The sequence below is a fragment of the Delphinus delphis genome, chromosome 17 (genome assembly GCF_949987515.2).
Source record: "Delphinus delphis chromosome 17, mDelDel1.2, whole genome shotgun sequence".
Classification (NCBI taxonomy): domain Eukaryota; kingdom Metazoa; phylum Chordata; class Mammalia; order Artiodactyla; family Delphinidae; genus Delphinus; species Delphinus delphis.
This window is the reverse complement of record NC_082699.1, coordinates 29311939-29328683: the sequence shown is the minus strand read 5'-3', so window position 1 is coordinate 29328683 and position 16745 is coordinate 29311939. Positions and strand designations below refer to the sequence as shown.

General features: G+C 36.1%; 1 protein-coding gene across 3 annotated transcripts in view; it reads right to left on the bottom strand.

Annotated features, from left to right (window-relative positions):
- CPNE3 (copine 3) overlaps positions 1 to 16745 on the bottom strand; it is a 51719-nt gene that overhangs the window by 20585 nt on the left and 14389 nt on the right. For all 3 annotated transcript variants that reach the window (XM_059994852.1, XM_059994851.1, XM_059994853.1), the window contains exons 3-8: positions 11106 to 11245; positions 10654 to 10833; positions 9163 to 9237; positions 7856 to 7927; positions 3852 to 3935; positions 1776 to 1865 (exon numbers count right to left, since the gene is read on the bottom strand). In XM_059994852.1, the coding sequence (XP_059850835.1) occupies positions 1776 to 1865; positions 3852 to 3935; positions 7856 to 7927; positions 9163 to 9237; positions 10654 to 10833; positions 11106 to 11237 (633 nt within the window). In that variant the 5' untranslated portion in view covers positions 11238 to 11245. The remainder of the gene's footprint in view (positions 1 to 1775; positions 1866 to 3851; positions 3936 to 7855; positions 7928 to 9162; positions 9238 to 10653; positions 10834 to 11105; positions 11246 to 16745) is intronic.

Sequence of the window (16745 nt, the reverse complement as noted above, 5' to 3'; positions counted from 1 at the left end):
AACAACACCATCAGCAATGTTTGTGAAACTGAAATGTATGCATATACACATATGTGCATATGTATACATGTAAAAGAATGCACACATCACACAATACTACATTCACTAAGGCATTCCCCGTTTAGGCATGCATGATTATTTTTCTTATTTGCACGATTTTATGAAAATAATAATACATGCTAGAGTGATAACACTGGCACATTCATACTGCAGCAAAGAAAGTGATGATTCTGACTCTACTCTCTGCTCTATAACTCTTTACTACACCTCTAACCAATTTCCAAATACCAAGAGAATCACTGATGTATGACTTTCTGATATTGCAAAGAAATACAGAACTAAAGAAATAAAGACAGTGATGGTGTGGCAAACCAAGTTGTATATAGTCAAAACAAATGGAGAAACTTTTAAGAATTGGAAGACATTCATCAGAGAAAGCTCAGAAAATCAATTTACTTACTATAACAAAATAGCCCTGTAAGCATGCCACTGTGCATAAAAAAAAAAGTTTAAAAAAACATTGTTTCATTGTTAACATATTATTACAATCAGTCAAATAGTTACAGTTTAGGCATCTTTTTTCCCCAGCCTTTCTTGCTTCTCAGATCTAATGAAGCTTCAACTTACTATTTTTAATGTGAAAAGCAAAAGTTCTAGATTTAATAACAGTAAAAAGTAATTTGTAAAGCTACTTTTCTAGTATTTACTTTGTACCTAGACATTCACTGCTATTTGAAATATCACACAAATCACACTCATTGATTTTTAAAGTTCTCTGCAAACTGAGGACAAAATTTATGGATCTAAGAAATGAAGTAGTTTTCAATAATAACAGCACCTCTACTGTGTTTAGGAGTTTATAAAACTTTTCACTTTTATTAATTTAATCCTTATGTTATTTTGTTACGTAGACATTATTTTCTCTACTATATAAGTAAAGAAGTTAGATAATCTGCCCAAGAACCCTTAGCTGGTTAAGGACCTAAGTCAAGTCTTGGACTACGGTTTGACTCTTTAAGTCCTTTGCTTGTTCCAGGCCATCACCTTTCCTGCTTTCACCATACTAATTATCAAAAAAAAAAAAAAAAACAACAAAAATGAAACAAATAAACAAACAACTCACCTCAGTTTGCTGACTTCTGAACATAAGAAAGGGGTTCTACCTGGAATCTTACGTAACGAAGTGACTCTAGTATAAAAGTGTCTTAAAAATAATGTATCTATTTTGATAAACGGCTATAAGTGAAAACATTAAAAGAAATTCTTAGCTATCTGCTTCTGCTCCCTGTTCCCACTCTGCTTTCCTCTAAAAACTCTAAAACTAAAGCCATCTAAATGTTTTAATAAATTTTACCTTACTCTGAAAATATCAGTGACAGAAAATGTCACCACTATTCTGCTCTGTGCTAAGGGCAGGAGGAAGCTCTGGGTTCTCAGTTAAAGTAACATCTGTTTTTATCTGCAAAGAACACACTAAAGGCAAAGAGTGTAGTTAAAGGTTCCTATTCACAGAGCAGAGGAATCTTATTAAAAGGAAGACTTAAATTAAGTATTTTATTTAAAAAAATAAAAATCACAATGTTTGATTAAGGATTAGGTCAACAGATCACTCAAAATGTCTGCTCCTTCAAACTGACTACTTACCAGAAACATTTCTATTTTATTATTCATAATGTAAATAAAATTCAAACATTTCTTTCTTTAAATACTATCTAATGAAATAATTTATAAAAGCAGTGAGTGTGTGTGTATATATATGTATAATTTCAAATTACCTTAATAGTTTTATCCATATCTCCATAGCACAGGGAGTTAAGAGAGATTTTAAAAGGCCTCCAAACAGGATTCAAGTTGTTTTTAATAACCTATAAAAAAAAAGATTTAAAGACAAGTTAGAAAAATATTCCATTCATTAATGCTTTGTTCTTGCCTTTCCTAGATTCCCACCACTCTCACCATTCATCCTTCACCTCTTCACCCACACAACTTTGTCAATGAAAACCTAGCTAGGATAATATTATACACCTGTTATATGAAAAATGTGATAGATTGTCTAATTGTGATACACTGTGAGAAAGAAAAAAACAGGGAAATATATCCACTCTTTTTAAGGTGCACTTAAAAATTAGAGAAGATTATTGGTTTTGTTGGAAACCAGAGTTTTCACAGCAGGACATAAGATTCAAATATGGAATAAGAAAGGCTCAGAAAGAACCTTGCTATGTTGGTTGTGAAGTGGAAAAATAGTCTACATTCATAATTTAAAAATTTTAAAATATGTATATATAATAAACATATATACACAAATATACATATTTCTCAGTTGTGTCCATTGAAAAGGTCTAAAAGCAATAACATCCCAGTAGAATGAGCACTCATATACCCTACTGTCCAAATACTACTACACTCTTAAAGGAATAGGGTTCCATAAGAGAAATAGCTCATTCCAGACTTGGGACAGGCTAGGTACATGTTGAATTAAGAACATAATTTCACATAAAATAAGAGACTGCTTAAAGACTAATGGAGTCTTGTTAAAAGAACCCAAGAACCATTTGAAGGAGCTCTTCCTGGTCAAATTTGGATTAATATGAGCAGCAAAATTCATGACAGTAATGAATTATAAACACAGTGAATATACTATAACAATCCATGGGTCTATAATGATTCTAAAAATAAAAGTGAGAGAAATAAGAGTATCTGCAACCTCCAATATAAGTGATTCAGGTATGGATCATCAATGCATGCTAAGACCACTGGGCGAAATGGAGGTTATTCATGCAGTCTCAAAGAATCACACTGCAATCATTTATTAATTACAAAGGGAAAAAGGTGAGACTTTATCATGGCACAATCTGGTGGTCACCGGATTAACCTAGTAGCCCAGACTGGAATCATCAGTATTGGGCATCCTGACACACCTTGATGATGGAAGATACACATACTGTGTTCTAGATGGAAATGTTTGATCTGGACCTAATTGTGAGGAAACAAAAGAATCCAGTATGTTAGACATACTGATCTTGATTACTCAAGAGATTCATAGTCTGAAGGTATAAGGGAGGTAGGGAGAAGAGGACTATATTGGGAACGTAATAGCCAAATGCAAAACGTGAACCTCGATTGGATCCTGTATTAAACAAAACAAAACATATATAAAACGTGGAAAAATTGGGGAGATCTGAAGATGAATGGTATATTAGATGATATTACTAAATCAATGTTAATGCTCTCAGTTATGGAGGTGTAGAGAAATGCCCTTGTTCTTGAGAAATACCTACTGTAGCATTTAAAGGTGAAAAGTCATGATGTCTGCAGCCTACATTAGGACAGTTTTACAAAAGGGCATGGATATGTGTGTGAGAGAGAGAGAGAACACACATGTATGCAGTTATGACCATTTGATCAATCTAGGTGAGGGATACACTGGTATACATTTTAGTGTTCTTTATAGGGTTTTAAAAATTAAGCATAGTAGCACCTCCTCATTAAAAGAAAAAAAATGAGCATGCTGACTTTGTGTCTCTGGCAATTATATATGTCTGAACTCAGATTAATATTTTTATAAATACATAATTTTTCTTTTTTTTTTTTGCGGTATGCGGGCCTCTCACTGTTGTGGCCTCTCCCGTTGTGGAGCACAGGCTCCGGACGCGCAGGCTCAGCGGCCATGGCTCATGGGCCCAGCCGCTCCGTGGCATGTGGGATCTTCCCAGACCGGGACACGAACCCGTGTCCCCTGCATCGGCAGGCGGACTCTCAACCACTGCGCCAATCATAATTTTTAAAAATTCAGATTACTACAATTCCAAAGGAAACCTCAACCCTACTTTTCAAATTCAGATATTCACCTCTGTTCGATGAACCATTAGCCAGTTTCCATCAGACATCTGCTTGTGGAATTCCAGGTATGGATCTGACTTTCCAAATAGATCCTACATTAAAATAAAAAAGCAATTATTCTCCTCTTAAACCATGTGAAACCACACTTTATACATGTTACATGTCAGCAGTACCTGAAGTTTAACTCTATAGTAAAGATATATACAGTACAATACAGCAGTAAATACAAATCCCAACACCTTCCTCACAAACATATGAACCTGCTCAAGTCTACCAGGAGAACTTTTAAGGCACTTGTGATAAATGCTCATAATCCTGTGTATCACACCCTTACATGATGGCTTTAAAATACAGTGACCAATAGGACCCGTTATCAATACAATATGTTTTTAGCTTGTTTTCATTATTAACAGTGTTCATTCATTCACATAGCACTGAGTAGTTTTATATAAATGATCCCATACATTAGTCATACTAACTCCATGAGAGACAGAACGAGAAAATGGATTCAGAGGAGTTAAATGACTTTGCCAAGATCATACAACTAATTAATTGATGGATCTGAGCTTTGAGTTCATATCTTACCCTTCTGTGTCCAATACTCCTTCAGCAATCCCGCACATTTCTTTACACACACAAAGGAACACACACAAGTAGATATGTGGAATGCACAACAGAAGTACTTCAAGGGCACAAAGTACATCCCCTATTTCCTCTGTAATTCACCACATCACAGCACTCCTGTATAATGCTCAAGCACAATGAGTGTTCAAAAATACCCTTATCGCCATCTTACACACACACACACACACACACACACACACACTCTTACACAGGGAGATAAAATTTCTGGAAGAATGTACAAATCGTTCCCAGAGGTAAAACTCAGATAGTAAGATTGTGGATGATTTTATTTTCTCATTTTTATTTTATCTTCATTTTGAAATTTCTATACTCCTTAGCATATATTACTTATTATTTGTGAAATAGAAAGGACACCTGTTAATCTCACAGTAATATACACAGATATGTCGCTAAACTGAAGATTTTTTTCAGTCCTGAATTTACCTCAGTATTAAATTAAGAAGATAATATTACTTCCTTCCTCAGCACAATCTAATGTTAAGAAAGTAACACATTTGGCACAGTCAAAAATGTAAACACAAAGACTAAGCAGAACTTTTAAAATTTAATCTTATCTTTAAGAAGAACCTTAAGTAATGTAATAAGCCTCTCTATGCCCCATTTTATAAAACTAAGAACAGCATTATACATAGAGGAGTTAACTTTCCAAAAACACATTAACATGCCCTGTCTCACTTATCTTAGAAATAATCTTTTGAGAAAGGCAGAATATCATTATTACCATATTGAAGGTCAGAAAACAGACCTTGTTTGAAAGTTCATTAATATGACAGTAGTAGAACTAAAATAAGAATTAAAAGTCCCTGACTCTGGGATAAGTTAAGTCAAAAAAGCAAGGTAGAGGAACGTATGCATAATATATTATGCTACACTTACTCATGGGCTGAGGCTGGGGAATATAAATACAAATACATACATACACACATGCACACACATATCTATGTATATAGATATACACATGTATGTCTATTTGTATGTTTATATATACACACAGACATACATATGCATATGCACCTGTATAGACACACACAAAAAAACTTAGTTTTTTTGGAAAATGAAGGATTAAACCATAAAATATAAATTTTAAAAAAGTATTACATACAGTCAGGAAAGAGAAAAAAATATAGAGCGGACAGGGAAAGAAGCTAAATTTCTTGAACATACCTTGTTTTCATTAATTCTTATTGATGCCTAATGCCTACTGATGCCTAGATTTGGCTTTGGAACCATCTTATACATGATTGTAAAACAAAATTAAATCAAAAAAAAATTGTAAAGCAATCCCTAAATACCAAAAGCAAAATTCGATTATGTGTTAATGTTACAGCATAACCATTCAGAGAAGAATTATTTGAAACACAAGAGTTGAACTGTAGAACTCAAGTGGAATATATAAGCCTAAAGACAAAAAGAACTTCAAAGAAAGCTCAAACTGTTTTCAGTAAAAATATTTTAATTGTAACATGAATATTTATATTCTTAAACTATTAGATATTATATAGGACAAAACAGATAAGCAATTATGTTAGTATCTTTGGGAATCAACATTTTTGACATAAGTGAAAAGAGGTGCTGACTACAGAATTAAAGAAATACAGCCTTGTAATTCTACATCTAAATTGGAAATCGTTGTACAAATTTATGATTTAGTTTCCCTTAAAAAAGAAAAGACTTTCCTATATCTGTCCACTGAAAAATCCTAGAAATAATGAGTGACAACAATCAATAAATATTAAGCACTTCTAGTACCACATTGTGGACTCATTGTAGAAAGGCTCCCTTTGATCTGTCAATCTGGAGCAGAAATCAGATAAAATAAGCCTGGAACATTCGTCATGCCACAGAGCAGGAAGCTATCCAGAGACCTCTGGGGTCATGCCAAATGGTCTCATGAACAAACTTAAATAGGTTCCCTCCCATAGGCTAAAGTTGGGATACTTTAGGCATCAATAAGAATTAATCAATATAGTTCACAGCAATACTAAAAACTTTTTTTAAAGTCCTCATTGGTCACATATAGAGGAATTTATTATTTTGAAAAATGGTAAATATGATTAAAAAAATCAAACATTTCAACTTGCCTTTTCTGGACAAACTGTATCTCAGAATAAATAAATACCTAATGTGAAGAAGAATATTTCTCTCTGTAGAAGTATTCTCACAAGTAAATGAAGAAGCGATGATAGCATGAGAATATCACTATTTTAAGACCCTTAATAAAATAATATATCTAGGTAGTTGTCATCAATGGTCACTAATACCCCAAAAGACAGAACTTGACAATGTGTGCCTCTTGATGGAATTAATGCCACCACCTATGAAACTCATACCAATTCAAGATACCACCAGATCATACCTTAGATTCAATTCCAGCTTACAGAAATCAGGAAATAAAGGTGGAGAGATGAACATGTTACATGACACCACAGGGATTTAATTAGCTTATACAGTGTGTGGAAACTTCTATAGGACAAAGGAGTCAGTTTATTGAATAAATTCCATGGATGGATAGGAGGGAGGGGGAGAGAGAAAGGGAATAAGAGAGGAAGAGAGGGAGGAAGGGAAGAAGCAAAAGGAAGAGGAGAATTTATAGATTAAAAAAATTTAAGAGACATATTAACCAATTATATTATTTTAAAAGTCCTTAGAGATACACCAAAACATATATGGATGAAATGATGTGACGTCTGGGAGGAGAGAAAGTAGATAGGGGTAGGGATGAGACAAAATTGGTCATGAGTTAAAACTGTTAAAGATAGGTGGTGGGAACATGGAATTTTTAAAAAAATACTTTTCTATTTTTGTATATGTTTAAACTTGTCCAAAAAAAAAAGATACTGGCTACTAGTCTAAGATATTTGCACACTGAATTGTAAGGTATATGAAAATGATGAAGACTAATGATTGGATTACAGGATTACATACAAAAATCACTCAAAGAATTATTCCAAACCATGCTATAAACTAAACTGCTGTGTTCTTATGTACTGGTACTCATCCTTCAAGAAAAATTGACTTTTGAACGCAGAGAGGAAAATCTAATTAATAAAGCATGGAATTTTCACTTTTTTCCTTAAGTAATCCAAATACACTCTCAAATGCCTCTTACAGTAACATTAATGATTGTATTAATTCTTCTTTTAAGCTATACAAACACCTTGATTACCTCTAGAGGAAAGAGGTAAAGAGAAATGGCTTCTGCTTAAACACACACACAAACAGAAAGCAGAATTCGGAAGTAACTAACACTCAAAGTGATGCTTAGATGACAGAGTTCATAATATTAATTCCATTATTATTTTCTCAAAAAGGAATCAATGTGAGGCAAAACATGATACCCTTGTTGAAATCTGCATCACCTACCTACCTTATTATCAAGTTTTCTTGCTTCCATTTCAAACAAGACAACTCTGTTATCCTTTATTTCTTCAGCTGAAATCTATGAGTAGACAAGGTAAGTGAAAGAACATGTTTTGGGGATTTTGATATACTCGGGAAGTACTGAATTATTCTGTTATCTAATGGTATATAAAGTCTATACTAATATGTGAATTCTAAAAGGTTTAATAACAAAATGGTACCATTAAGAATGATTTATCACTATTTCTTTTATGCATGTGAAATAAATATTTTCCCAAAATATGCCTAGTCTGCATTATGCAACTTCCTTTTTAATGCTGTTGACCAAACTGGATCTTCCCTCTTCCAGTGAAAAATCAAAGCCCTGGAAGATTGCACAACACTAGTGAGAGCTCTCCAAACATTGAGAAGCATGAGTAAATCACACACTATAAATTCAAATATCGGATCAATATTTTCATCCAAGGTAACTGAAAGACTTATTCTACTAAAAATAAATTCCAGGCTATCATGACCCCAAAAGCAATAAAGCTAACTACTGATAATGATCTCTGTCCCACACACAGAAGTCAACACCCTCAAAAGACTGAACATTCTTATGCCTCAGGAATCTAAACTAGGGCAAAACAGCTGCTCAGAGAAATGTGTTTGATAATCGTAATAATCTTCAAACACGGTTTTCTCAGAGAGCCAGCCTTCTCCGGCAGAGCTAAAGTAAAACAACTATCTCTTCAGGCAGTGATTACCTGGACAGAACTCTAGAAGATAAAATATGTAAAAGCATGGCATTATGTAATTTGAAATCTGAAACAAGATAATGCATATATTCATTTGCACAGGTCCAGTAATCAGCAATGGAAAATTTGGACAGCAAAGTGCAAGCACAAAAGAAACATGGTTAAGAGTTAACAGGTTCAATGGCCATGTCATAATACAAGATCATTCTGGAATCAAAACCATTACGGAAAGTCTCTGCCATGTTTGCTTTGTTGAGAGCCAAATTGATCCATTCAGATTATTAAGTAATTTGCTTCCCACTTGGGAATTTACGCTTCCATCGGGAAGAGGCAAGCATTACCAAGATGTGCCTGACTCTATAGGCAGCTTAAAAAACTCAAAGAAGGGATTCCCACACTGCATTTTTCTTTCTTTTTCGCACAACACAATTTCCAGTTGTGATCACTTTAAGGCAAGGCAACATTCGGGATCAAATGATAAATCATGGCTGTGGAATATTTGTCTGATATACACAGTTTTAGCACGTCCTATTATGCTAAATCTTCGGAGGAAAAAAGACAAATATCTTATCGTTACCGTAATGCTTCCTTTCCCTGCAGGTCTGCCATTTTTAAGCACCAGTGGTCGAGTTAGTTTCTTACTGGAAACAATCTGTTAAAATTGGAAAGTGATAGAAAGAGCTATTTCACTTCAACATGTGAATGTTTAGACTGAAATGGTTTCAAAAAGGGTTGAGTATAAAGTTCACTTAAAGTCATTAGAAATGGAAACATTAAGTCCATTCCTTAAAGACTTAGAGATTATAAAACACATCTACACCCACTGCAAAAGATTTCCAAGGAGCCAATCTGGATAGATAAAATCTCCCCACCCACTAGTTTCTTTATCAACTACTTCAAAGTTAAATCCTTCCTTGTAATGAAAAAAGAGGGCCAGATTCTCATCATATACAAATCACTGAGCTGAAATGAAACCCCTGTAGGTAAAAGGTGGGTCTTAGAATACTCAATAAATGGAATTCAATTTTTCAGCTGAAACATAACTTCAGTATATAATCCCCACAAGATATCATTTTGATTAAAATAATATAGTAGACCTAGGTACTCTCAAATAGATCCATTTCTCAAATTTATTATAATTTTAGATACACTGTGATTTTTTTCCAATCAATACTTCTTTAATTTTCTCTTTGATACTATTTATCAAAGTTTGAGAAAATTGATCAGCTCCATGTTGTCCTTGAGACATAGGAAATAACATGACCTCCAAAAAATTCAACACTAAAAAATAAACTCATAAAAGACAAATCTTAGAAATAGATGTCACCCACTGAAAAAAAATGACTCCTCCCTCCTGAAGCCTTCCCTATTCTATCATAAATGGTCATGATCTCTCCTTACAAGTCAAACTGAGCTAGAAGCACAATGGTGAGCCCACAGACACACCCCTGCTCTGACCCAACCTGTAATATCCTAAAAAGACAGACAATTAAGCAACTACAATAAAATATGGTCAGTGTTAAGGTAGAAGGGGTAGAGAGGACCAAGCGAGCACATGGAGGTGATCCAAACTACTCTAGGGCGTCAGAGAAGGCTTGCTAGGGGGAGTAAGGTCCATACCTAAGGTTAGAGGAGGAGCAAGCCAGGTAAAGGGATGGTGCTGGGGCCGGGATGGGGGGTGGGGGGGGGAGGTGGGGAGGGTGGGCTCAAGGGGCACCAGTCATGCTAGTTAGAACATCGGAGAAGCTGCTGTTACTTTGACAGCATTTATGACTTAAACAAAAGAACAATACTGTACTGAAATCTGCAAACAGCAGACAAGCAGGTAGAGCAATGGTATTATTTATTGAAATGTTGAATGAAACACCGATATACACATGGTCCCTACTCTCATGAAAAATAAGATAAATTCTATAATGTTCAAGCAAAACATACTCATATATGAACTCAGTCTTTAAAATAATTACAGCGTTTTTCAACTTTAGCAATTAAACTAATGAACACTTATCAGAAACACCCAATTCTTTGGTTCAAATTTAGACAAAACATTTATACTATATATACTCACTTGTCCAAGGGTACATTCACATTCTCCTAGGAAGTCATCATCACTCAGCTCGATAGTTTTGTTGTCAATGTCATAAAGCCCAAATTTCAATTTCTGAACCACTTCAAAGTAGTAATCAATAATAAATGTCTTGGAAAATTTGGGATTCAAGCAATTCTTAATCCTTTCTGTGCGGTCAACCTATATTCACTCCCCCAAAATAAAAAAGTTTCTTCAGATCAAAAGTGCATGTGTTTAATATCTTTACATACTACATGTAACTAAATACAGGCATGGTAGCTAAAGGAAGTGTTTATATGTGTATGAAAAACTTCACAATCAAGGACAAACTTGCCCAAAAAACTGCAATAACAGATGAGATGGTTTTATTATTTTTAACATTTTTAATAAACTCTTCATATTATCAAAAGAGCAATACAGATTGCTTTTCACCTACAAGTATTTAACATTACCTCATACCACTGTTGACCACTCGTATTCAAAAATAACACACACAAAGGGTCTGACTTTGACCCTACATCTTTATCCAAAAGATTGTCACAGGAAATATTCAGTTCCACCTTTGTGACACACTGGGCAGCCATCTCTTGAGCTGGAAGAAAAACAAAGAAATGAGAAAGCTGGTGAAATGGTGCCTTTAAGAAGCACATGCATTCCTTGGGAATTCCCTGGCAGTCCAGTGGTTAGGACTCGACACTTTCACTGCCAGGGCCTGGGTTCGGTCCCTGGTCAGGGAACTAAGATCCTGCAAGCTGCGTGGCATGGCCAAAAAAAAAAAAAGAGGCACATGCATTCCTAATGAAGTATCTGAATTCTTAAGACAAATTGTCAGAATAGGATAACAGAGTGAACTTGCTAGAATAAGACTTTGTTATATGTGCTTCCAGGCAATTCAGATGTCTTATTAGCCCATGCCAGTGATATTGTTTCAGTCAGATTCTCTTGCTGGGATAAAACTCATTTACTGTGTGACAATAAAATGAAGCTTTGAAGATGGCAAAAAAGACATATTAATCTTTTCATCACTACAAATTTTACCATTCAGAAAAAGTTCAAGTATAATCTTGATCCTTCTTTTAAACATAGCCTTCTGCTACAAAACAAAACAGATTAAACCTCAACCTTAATTTTATCTTTGTTTATCTGACAAGATACTGAGTAAGATATTTGCCATTTTCAAGGAAATTTTGGCTAAGACCCAAGCCTGGGGAATAAAAGACCCCAAACACCCCTCCCCTCCTCACCCCATCCCCGCACATTTTACAGCAGTGGTTCTCAAGCTTTGCTGCTTTTGGAATCACCTGGGGAGCTTTCAAAGCCACGGATGCTGGTGTCCCACACAAAGAGATGTAATCTAATTGGTTTAGAGTGCAACCTGGGCATCGGCTCCTTGGATGATTTCCATGTGCAGACAAGGTTGACAAACCCACCATTCTACAGAGAGCATCCAGCAAATAGGCATGGCTCATCTTTCGTCAAGACTTGCTAAGAAAGACCAGAGTTAGCCTAACTTTCACCCAGCCCTCCTTGCCCCAATCTCCAATCATTATATGAAGAAGACTGGGAAGACAGAGGATTAGCTGGGGGCTGGCCCTGAGACATGATGCAGTGTTGAGGGTGAGCTACTTTCCTTCCTGAACCCAGGGAAAGAAAGGGCCTGCAGGTGTCACCAAGAAGAGGAAGCAGACATTACATGCCCCAGCTGGAAGTCCACTTAGCCACCTGTCTAAAGCAAAGTGGAGGTTGCAGGTTCTGGAGGCAGAAAGGTACCTCCTCCCCTAGAGCTGCTGGCAACATCCTTAGAATGTGGAGTAAGTAGTTAGTGCCCTTGTCTTCCACTCTGAGATTTAGCTTACATTCTGGGACTACAGGAACAAATCTACTCATCATCTTGTTAGATTCAAACAGGATTTCTGTGCTGTACAAAATGTGTGATCAGTTCTGAAATAATAAGGATCACTATTAGAAGAGCTCTTTGGCAGTGTCAAAAAACAACTCATATCTTATAGAAACTAAATACTCTGTTAGACTCTAAAAACAGCAGCAATCCTCAATGTGTGTCAAAAAATGCAATACTAGCATTTAAGATTCCTAAATTAAACAGAATAATAAGGTAGGTTTTGTAGTCTTAGTAGTTAAAAATTCCTTTTAAAAGCCATGATATTTGTATGTCCCTTCACCTGAGAAGAGAATTATTCCCTAATAAGCAACAAACTTCACAAATTCCCAATTTGCTTCCTAAATTCCCTACATAGGGATGTTGTAGTAAGACTAAAACTACTATGGCCTTTTACTATGAAGTCAGATTTTTTTTTTTTTTGGCTACTTTACATGCATCAAAATTATTAAGTGGTAAAATACACAGTACTGACAACCTGTACGAAAGATACTAAGGTCAAGGAGAAATCAATAAAGCAGACAGAGGAGAATTAATAGTACTAAGAGTGCAGGTGAGACTGACACTGCCCAGGCTTTGAAATCTCATTTAAACAGATGAAGAGGGAAACAGCACAGGGACAGGAAAGAACAAGACAAGAGAAGCGAGCATCTGTGTCAGGGAAAGCCAAGCAAGACAGAAAGCGGGGCAAGTTTAGAGTGTCCTGAGAGCCAGGCTGAAGGACTCAGTAGGTGCGTAATAAGGCACTACTGCAAGTTCTCAAACTGGGGATAACAGGATGGAATGGTTTATTTTAAAATAAAATAAAAGTAAATAAAATAAATTCAACAGACAAATGGATAAAGAAGATGTGGTACATATATACAATGGAATATTACTCAGCCATAAAAAGGAACAAAATTGGGTCATTTATAGAGACGTGGATGAATCTAGAGACTGTCACACAGAGTGAAGTCAGAAAGAGAAAAACAAATATCGTATACTAACGCATATACACGGAACCTAGAAAAATGGTACAGATGAACCGGTTTGCAGAGCAGAAATTGAGACACAGACACCAAGTGGGGAAAGTGGCAGGTGGTGGTGGTGGTGGTGGTGGGATGAATTGGGAGACTGGGATTGACATGTATACACTGATATGTATAAAATGGATAACTAATAAGAACCTGCTGTATAAAAAAATAAATAAAATTCAAAATAAAATGTCACTTGTGTCAAACCTCTTCTAATTTTATCTTGGAATTTAGAACACTCCAACATATAAAGAAAGTCTCTTCATCTAGTAATACACAAAATACAGAATTTACCAAAATTAGCATGTCTTCACACCAATTTAATTCAGAAGATTAGTTATTTATTTTCTGAAATATATACAATACTAGAGGTATTTGCAATAATAGTGTGAATACAATCACCATTCTTTCTCACTTTGATTTATGAAAAAAGAAAAAGTGCTAAAAACATAATAAGAGGCAAGAAGAAACTAGTAGGAAAGGGCAGATACCTCAAAACTCAAAAGCACAGAGACAATGGTCCAGGGACTTTGAAGCTATGCACATCCATGAAGTCTCTGGCATATTGACACTGGGGCCTCATCCTCAATCTCTTCTTCCTTTAGATTGTGCATGCCTAATTCTCCTCTTCTGTGCCTTTGACTAGTACCTCTTCCCCTCCCATCCAAGAAACTGTGAGCATCCCTTTAGGCTCTGTCACCTCCTGACCTTTGGCTACCTTTACTTCTTTGACCTGACCCCTCTCAAGGCTTCAGCCATCCACTTGGCATAAGGTACTCCCAAACCTATATCTTTCACCCCTGTCCCTATGCACAATTACTTTTACCCTATTTTACATGTACTGTTTTCAGCCCTGAAGCATCCTCCCTTGATTGGCCCCTTCCTCTTCATTGCCTCATTTCATAGGCTCTGGAATCAGACTGCTGAGTTCTCATTTGGATCCCACCACTGGCTTAACGTGTGACCTTAGGCAAGAGCTTAACCTCTCCATTTCCTCATCTACAAAATGAAAATAATAACTGTTCATAGGGTTATTGTAAGGACTAAATGAATTAATATATTTAAACAGTGACTAGAACATGGTAAAAGTTGTTTTATCATTATTATTATTTTTTTTTTTTATTTTAAGACTACCTGCCTCCAGGGTCTGATCCTCTCCTATCTATCCCATGTTTCATATTTTTTATTATTCCATTCCATGTTTCCCAATTATTCCAACCCGCACCAAGTCCCTTGTTTGAGTTACTGCTGCATTAATAGTAACAGATTACTACAGTACAGCACAATATCAAATTTGGAGCAATACACACCTGGGTCGAATCCTGCATCTGGCGCTAGCTGTGTGACCTCGTATAGGTTACTTTCAGAACCTAGATTTCCTCATCAGTAAAAATAAAGACACTGCAAGTGAATTCGCGAATCTGACATGTGCCAGGCATCTTGCTTTTCATATTTAACACAGAATCTATGGAATAAATGTTAATTGTGTAATTTTTTTTCTTTTGCATAAGGTAGTTTAGAGTCTCATAAGCTGCATGGATAATGTAGTATCTTGCGGAGAGACTTAGAATGAGCAAGGACCTCTAAGGCTCCCACAAAACAACTTGTAAAGAATTCTCTACTAGCAGCCAGAAAGCCCTCAAATTTCCAAGGATGGGAACAGAGAATGAAGATAATACCTATGTGTAATGTCAGTCTCATAGCAAAGAGACACAACACATCAGAAGAGCATTATTTTTTTTTCCTTAAACATGCTCATACAAGAGCTACAAAAATAACGTGCCAGGCACATCTGATTATTTAGTAAATTGCTGACAGTTACATTACTGCATTGTAGCTGGGACACAAATTTCCTCTATTAGCAGCAATCCCCCCCTGAAAATGACTCTTAGGGCAGCATCGTTTTTATCTAGAAACCCATTATGGCTGAATGGCAAATGGAAGAAATTACATAAACACTTGGGTCTGAAATGTTCTTAATAGCCACATTTATGAAGATTTTCTTTTCATTTCCTTTCTAAGTAATTACCCAGCACAGGATAATTTTTATTATATTAAAATATCCAGTTTTTAAAAGAGCAATAGGTATTCTTTTATGATGGAAGAAAACAAAACAAATGTTTTATAGCCTTTAATATGGAAAATAGGAGATTTGGCTGGGATGAGTGGCCAGGCAGAGGAATGCATGTGCAACTAAAGAGCAATTCTATGTATTTCACTCCTCAAAGAGCAGGATGCTGGAGAGAAAAGACAGAAATAGCCTCTAGGATTAGACAACAGCTTCTCTACTGTATAGATTACTTACTGTAGAATTGTTCGGTTTCTAAATGCAATTAACCCTTAGAAAGCGTATGAACCATTCTCCCAGTCACCCTAACTTTCCTGAATCAACATAACACAGATAATTCAAAGGAATTAAAAATTAAGACCTAATATCTGAAGTAGGACCTCATGTGTGAAATTTAAGGCATATGGTTATTCCCATGCCCTAGCTGAAAATCCTCAAGTCCTGTCTGCTTCCTCTTTTCCCATCTCCCCTTAGACTCACTCCTTAGATCTCTTCAGTAAAGGAGATTCTGCCTACTATAACCCCAAATCTCTCCAATGTAGAGGTGCAGAACCTTCCCTATACCCACAGTCACAACTATGTCATGTCTTCTGTAGCTCTCACCTGCCTACTATAATAGTCTCCCAACTGGTATTCCCACTGCCATTTTCTTTCAATTCACGTTATGATTTTATCACTTTTGATTAAAAAAAAAAAATCAGGGCTTCCCTGGTGGCGCAGTGATTGAGAGTCAGTCTGCCGATGCAGGGGACACGGGTTCGTGCCCCGGTCTGGGAAGATCCCACAGGCCGCGGAGCGGCTGGGCCCGTGAGCCATGGCCGCTAAGCCTGCGTGTCCGGAGCCTGTGCTCCGCAACGGGAGAGGCCACAACAGTGAGAGGCCCACGTACCGCAAAAACAAAACAAAACAAAACAAAAAACAAAAAAAATCATTACTGGCTGCCCAGGGTGTACCCTAGTCCAATCAGCTACACCTAGAATGTATGGCTCTGTCTACATCTGCCCCAGCCTACCCAAGCAGCTACCTCTGATAATGACAGGTTTGTAGCATGCTCAGCATATACGGCACACTACGAATTGTAGCAATTATTATTTTATTGTAGTCAAATATTTTA